This window comes from Embiotoca jacksoni, unplaced genomic scaffold (assembly GCF_022577435.1).
Source record: "Embiotoca jacksoni isolate LCO1_2020_lvr unplaced genomic scaffold, fEmbJac1.0.p SCAF_8, whole genome shotgun sequence".
NCBI classification, from domain to species: Eukaryota; Metazoa; Chordata; class Actinopteri; family Embiotocidae; genus Embiotoca; species Embiotoca jacksoni.
The window spans coordinates 16,110,379-16,116,918 of record NW_027185436.1 but is presented as its reverse complement, the minus strand read 5'-3'; the positions used below and the strand labels follow the sequence as shown (position 1 = coordinate 16,116,918).

The following is a 6,540-nucleotide window of genomic DNA, read 5'->3' as shown; positions in this document are numbered from 1 at the left end:
TTTGTACGTTACCATTTCCGACGCACGTTGCTCGTTGGTTGTCAGGAATTAGCAGTTAGCTGTGAATTCAACACGTCTTGACATGGCGAATGGATGCAAAGACGTGCTATTTACACGCGGGTCCGGACAGGTGAGTTGAAATAAACTCGTGAGCACAAGATGATAACGCATCTGAAATTGTTCAGGTTGCTGTAGATTTTGTTGTGAGATGGTGAGCTATGAAGCTAAGCTACAAACCAATATTGAGTTCGGCTAAGTTGAGTAACAAAAGAGGAAAAGGACAGAAATAAATAGAACCAGAAACACACAGTGTGCCCGATGTGTGTGTGATTAGACGAGATATTGGTGTATTGTAATGTAACGGGTATGGAAATGGGAATATGTCACAGACAATTAACTAGCTGCACGAAGATGTGGCACTTTGACTTCATGTAGCACCCTGAAGCAGAGCAGTTGAAGCAAAGGTGAACAAATCGGGTCAGAAGTCAGGTCACCTGCATAAATTAGGCGCAGTGACATTAGCTACAATACTTTTGCATCGTATCTGTCTAATTTGCATGCATTAAATGGGATATGCTTGTCAAAAGTACCTATCATCTGCAGAGGCTCTAAATTTGCTGCTTTCTTTTCTAGAGTGACGATTCAGACATATGGGATGACACGGCACTGATAAAGGCTTATGACAAAGCAGTGGCATCATTCAAGGTAAAAAAAAAAAAAAAAGTGTTATTTTCAGTGTATGTGCATGTGAAATGTTAAGGTTTCCCTCTTAAGCCTGTACCCTTGCTCTGTGCCCACCAGACTGCCCTGAAGGGTGAAGATGAGCCACAAGCCTCCAAGAAAAACCAACCAGGAAAAAAACGCAAGAACAACAAAAAGAACCAAAGCCGGAAAAGAACCAATACACCACCAGAAAGAGAGGTAAAGAACTGACACCTAAAATATTGCATATAGATTCATAAGAATGACACACTCTTCTTACTTCAGACCAGAAGACAACCAACACAGTCTGGTTACACTTTGACCATAATCACAGTTTATGTTTTGTCACAGTGGCAGGTTGGGGACCCGTGCAGTGCTTACTGGTCACAGGATGGCCAGCTCTACGCAGCCACCATCTCCTCCATTGATGAGAAAAGGGGCACTTGTATAGTTGTTTATACAGGTTATGGCAACGAGGAGGAGCAAAACCTCGAAGACCTGTTGTCAGAGACTTCTGAGGGGGATGAGGAATCAAATATTAAGGTCAAGTATTACAAATAAATTATTTTATTCATAACCATAAAGCAGTATAATTGCAGTGTTTTATTAACCTATAGTTAACTTATTTTTGTGGTGTACATCGTATCTTTTGAGTCAGTTTTGTTTGGTGGTGTATTCCTTCATGCTGAATGTAAAAGATAAACGGCAACATTTTATATTATGACTTAAATTTCTGAATGTAAAAGTCAGTCTGAATCAAAGGAGAAAGGCTTCTTTTTTTGAATATTGATAAATCCCTTTCCTACGCACACACTTTGATTTGAAGATGGCATTTACAGTGAATGGGAGCTGCAGTCATGTTTAATAGGCCAGCTTTAACCGGGTAATATTTCTTTATCCTTTACTAATTGGAGAAAGACAGCATTATTCAACTTGTTTGCACACAATCTTTGTCTTTGATTTTTCCAATATGCACACCTCGAATGTGAAATGAGCAGCATGAGTAAAATGGCAAAGTTACAAATGAAATAAAAAATGTTGGGGTTAAATTTTACCTCATCTATTTTTATTTGACCCCTATCTAATGAATATAATTGTTGAAAAAATATTGTCAGTTGAGACAAAGCGAGATAAATGTCAATTAAATAACTTAATCTTTCTCAAATAATAACTCAAGGAAACCAGTGAACAAATTGCTGTTTGACTCTAATCAGGCAAAGGATTAAGCTGTAATTAGTAAAGCACTTGCATCTTAAGTGGATTGTAAATACATTTTTCTATAGATAACTTCTTTTTTCTTCAGCTTTTACCTTTACCTGTTGTTTAATTGCTTCCAAAAAACAAATGTAAAGATATTTCTGGAATCTATCAGTTTATTCATTGAGGTATAAAACAAGAAATCAATGCTAAAGCCATATATCTGCAATCTGTAGGTACCTGAGGTCGAATCATCAACAGAAGAGAGTGACAGGTCAACCACATCAAACCAACACAAACAACAGCCACACAGTAAAGCCCAAAAGTCCAAGGCCCACAAAGACCCTCCTCCTATGTGGGCTCCTGGTTTTCCTGGGTTTCCCCCAGGACCACCTCCCATGCATGCTTTCAGACAGGTAAGATGACAGACTCCTTATAGATCGCCCGTCCTTATCAGTCATCAGACACAATTAATTTGTAATGGACTATTTTCATACACATTATTGTTTTTGAAATTTAGAAATTGAGTTTAAACCAATTTTTTTTTTTTTTTTTTTTTTTTTTTTTTTTACATTCTGTTAGAAGGCTGACTTCACTGGAGTCAGTAAAATGAAATTAAACTAATAAAGTGTTTACAATGTGAACAATAAAAATGGACTATGAACAACAGCCTCTCAGAGTTGCCATTTATCTCAGAAGTAATGGATTGCACTAAATTTAACTGGCATTTTTCTTAATGGGTCTACACTCTGTAGTCTGTCAGACAAGAGTTCACTAAAGATGCTTGTTTAAGCCTCCCTTTTAATGCAAAATGATCTGGGAGTAATATTTAGTAACACGACGTATTCATTTCAACCATTTTTTTCTCCTTTGTCTTCTTCAGGGGGGAAGCAGGCGATCAAGTGGTCATGGACCTGTACCTCCTTCCTGGCCTCCCATGATGCCTTTTGGTCCACCAGTGAGTTGGACTGTATCTTCACACTAATCCAATGCAAATGCTAAACGGCAGACACTGTTTTACAATTCGCAAACTGCACATTAACGCATCCAGTGGGTAAACTGAGAAACAACTGTGGATGTAACATATCAGTGATTGCCGACAAATATCATCAGCATCTACATTCTGATCACACTCCCTCTGCTGTTGATCTCTCCGCCTCAGATGATCCCTCCTCCTCCACCGATGAGCCCTGACATGGTGGATGACGAAGCCTTGGGCAGTGTGCTCATCTCCTGGTACATGAGTGGATATCACACAGGATACTACCTGGTATGTGCACAGAGGTTAGGATAGAGGCTTATTATGAGCTACAAAAGGGTACAAAAATATTTGATTTACAAATTCAATCTCCTGCAGTCTTTTGTTAAAAGCAGTGGGTGTTTGATATTGTTGATACTTTTGAAGTAAAGTTTATCCATTTTTGTTTTATGCTCTGTAGCTACAAAAAAAAAAAAAAAACTCTTTGTGTATGTGTGAAAGTTTTTGATTTTTAAAAGGGGAGCTATTCATCATATTCTTTTGTTTTATAGGGCTTGAAACAAGGACGCAAAGAAGCTGCCAATTGGACAAAACTGCACCACAAATGAAATGGTAAACCCAAGAATAATTTTGAGTGAGTTGGGTTCTCACATGGAGCAGTAGCCACCCTTCCTCCTGTGCCTGATGTGCTCGTCTTGTTTTAGGAACTTTCTGTTTGACTTCATTAAGAAAATATTTTGTATTCTTTGTAAATAGATTAAATAAAGGCTATCCAAGCAGAGTTGGCTTGATATTTTGTTTTTATTACACTAGACAACACATAATGCTTTAAATTGAACGTTCATTGTACAGAAGATATGATGAGAGCCCCACCTTTACACATTAGAAATATATTTTTCCCAGTTATTTTGCAAACTGGTGAAAGACGAAAGAGTTTACTGAAGGTTATTCATGCTTGTGCATGTGACTGACTCAATGATGTGTGGTTGTAATGGCAAATATTGTCCAGCAGAAGTCAGACTAGTGTAATGTATTCACATTATAGCAATATATGACCTCAAAACATAACAGGCTGGTCTTAAAATCTGTTCAAATTACAGCCATACCGAGGAGCACTTTCCACTTCTAGTAGCGCGTGCACTTGTGTCTCTTGGTATGCTAAGAATTTGATTGCAAGCCAGACTTGAGTCCTGTTTCGGTCCCTGTGGTTCTTTCCACACAATTAATTCAGAGCATCTTTCCAGAGTATGCTTTGCATTCAAACTCTTTGGTCCCCCTGAGGTGTTCCCTCTCTGCCATCCAATATAGGATCGCATCCATCATAATGTTTTTGAACTCGCATCAGATAGGTGCATACTTCAGTGTAATAGTAGGCACAATTTCAGTTACAGACAGAATGACATATGGAGCCAGCTGTGCAGATAAAGATCTATTCTTAAAAAAACACCACTGAGACATTTGGATCATTAAAAGATATCTTGTCTTAATGTCTTTTAACACCTGACAAATTCAACATTCAAACCTTTAATGTCATTGATAGGGAAAGAAAATATTTTGGTTTATTATGTGGTTTATTTGTTTCTCAGCTCTAATATATTGTATAGCGATAAATATGGGTGTGCCCACACTTTTTTTTTCTTGTCCTCAAACTCGAACGCTGGAATGTTTGAGGTTTAATAGTGTAAGAACAGAGGAGGAAGCAGGGCAACGGTTCCAGATCCTCAACGTGAGTTTATATTTAGAATATAGAAAACTACGTGTAATTACAGTGGGAACAGCCACAATCATTCTGCTGAGCCTGTAGAGCTTTCATTGCATGAATGGAAGTCGGATAGATTTCCCATATTTTCTATACTGACGATTTGCTGCCTGCTTACACCCACTCCTCTGGTTCTTAACTGTTGGTCAATTTATCATACTGTGTGTGTGAGTGTGTGTGTGTGTGTGTGTGTGTGTGTGTGTGTGTGTGTGTGTGAGAGAGAGAGAAACAAAATAGAGTTTTGTGGTTGGATGTTAGATGATTGTCTCCTGTTTTTTAAACCATGTGATCTTCTTCCAGTTCCTCCATAGCTATTGCTTTCTCAGTGAAAAGCGGTCCCTTTGTTTGTGCACTGACTGCGGTCGGCCCACTGTGACTGCCAGTGTTTACTGCTGTATTTAATTCTTGTAGCAGTCACTTTTGTTTTTGCTGTTTGGTGTGCATATGTGTGGGAAAAGGAGAGAAAACAGGAGAAGAAAGAGGGACGGCAACGGGAGAAAATGTAGTTTGTAGGATTTACAAATAGAATATGCACTATAAACGAGGGCTGATAACCCAGACCTATCTTTTCCCCACAGATGGGTTTAAAATCTGCCACGGCAAAGCCTGCTCATAAGCCCATTGCTTGCCTGACTCTGCAGCAAACTGAGCTGCCCAAAGGGCTCAGTGGAGCCCAGCGAGGAGTTAAAAGGGGGTCCGACCTAGCTTGGGAAAGCACTGCTCCCCCCTGTGACTGTCTACCCTCTACTGACCAGAGCGGCATGAGGCGTGTAAACATAATCTGCATTTCACATAGCCCCTTCGAGGAAACAGACAGACATCCAAGTGAGATCACATTGCTGCATGAGTTATCGTGCCTTCAGCTATTTACTGAAGCTCCCAACATCAACAAACATCCTGCTTTTAAATAAGAGACTTGGGGGGATATTAGAGAAACCTTCCCTTTTTTTTTTTTTTTTTTTGGCAGACATGGAACCAAACACTCACCGCAGTCACTTTTACATGTTGAAATTGTGGTGCAAACATCATTCACCCCAACAGGAGAGTAAGTGTTTGTTTACACAGGAAGCCATATATTTGGACTATTAAGCATAATTGGTAAAAGTTAGGTCAGTGCTTAATCCCAGATGTAAAGTGTTTGTGAGACTTGTTTCACAGTAAGCATTGTGCACCAACCTGTTGGGTAATCTGGTTAAATCACAGCATTTATAATGCAACACTATACTTTTCTCATTTTCAGAGAAGGGAAAAGCAGCCTAAAAACAGTTAATAATTCAACATTTTTAGATTAATAGAAACACTAGATTGAGGTATGAAGCCTGTTTATGATTCAGACAAAAGTAACAAAGACATTTTACCATGATGCCAGACTGCCAGTGGTTATGTTGAAAATATGAGGAAAATCAGTGAACAATGTCTTGCACTCACTCACTGGTGTAGACTTTATTTCAATGCACTGATTTCCAGCCTTAAATTAAAAAGACTAAGGCTTTTGAACTCATGGCTTTAGGGTATCTTTGATTGTTCTTGTTTTTTCGGATAGTTTCAGGTGGCACTGTCGGTCAGGGTTGGAGTTACACAGAATGTGAATGCTGAAAATAGACACAGTAAGTGAATAAACACCAGACATTTTACCATTGAATAGTTGTAATATCAAAACTGCCAAAGGTATCACAGAAAAGAGGAACAAAGAAAGGAGTTTTTACTTCAAAGCATTTCAGACAAGACGTACAAAGTATCAGGTAGCAGAGCTGTGAGAATCCCCTCCAACAAAGAGGGTGAACAGCCCATAACTCTAAGGGTCTCGAGTTGCATGTGAGCCAGTATCTGGATAATCTATACTTTCTGGACTGGATTAACCAGTGTTGCGATATCATCCTCTAACACAGAAGCAGACCACTGT

At 39.0% G+C, this 6,540-nt stretch overlaps 1 protein-coding gene across 1 annotated transcript; it reads left to right on the top strand.

Annotated features, from left to right (window-relative positions):
• The first annotated feature begins 2 nt into the window (after positions 1 to 2).
• On the top strand, positions 3 to 3,657 carry smn1 (survival of motor neuron 1, telomeric). Its single transcript, XM_069178512.1, has 8 exons — positions 3 to 130; positions 634 to 705; positions 802 to 921; positions 1,054 to 1,245; positions 2,136 to 2,315; positions 2,783 to 2,857; positions 3,062 to 3,169; positions 3,430 to 3,657. The coding sequence occupies exons 1-8, from the start codon at positions 83 to 85 to the stop codon at positions 3,484 to 3,486; spliced, it is 852 nt and encodes a 283-aa protein (XP_069034613.1). The 5' UTR covers positions 3 to 82; the 3' UTR covers positions 3,487 to 3,657.
• The last annotated feature ends 2,883 nt before the right edge of the window (positions 3,658 to 6,540 follow it).

Bases quoted from the DNA above. Each gene is read 5' to 3' on its own strand.
- smn1 (XM_069178512.1), top strand. From the start codon at position 83: ATGGCGAATGGATGCAAAGACGTGCTATTTACACGCGGGTCCGGACAG. The intron at 706-801 runs GTAAAAAAAAAA...TGTGCCCACCAG, and splicing joins AAGCAGTGGCATCATTCAAG to ACTGCCCTGAAGGGTGAAGA. The intron at 1,246-2,135 runs GTCAAGTATTAC...TGCAATCTGTAG, and splicing joins ATGAGGAATCAAATATTAAG to GTACCTGAGGTCGAATCATC.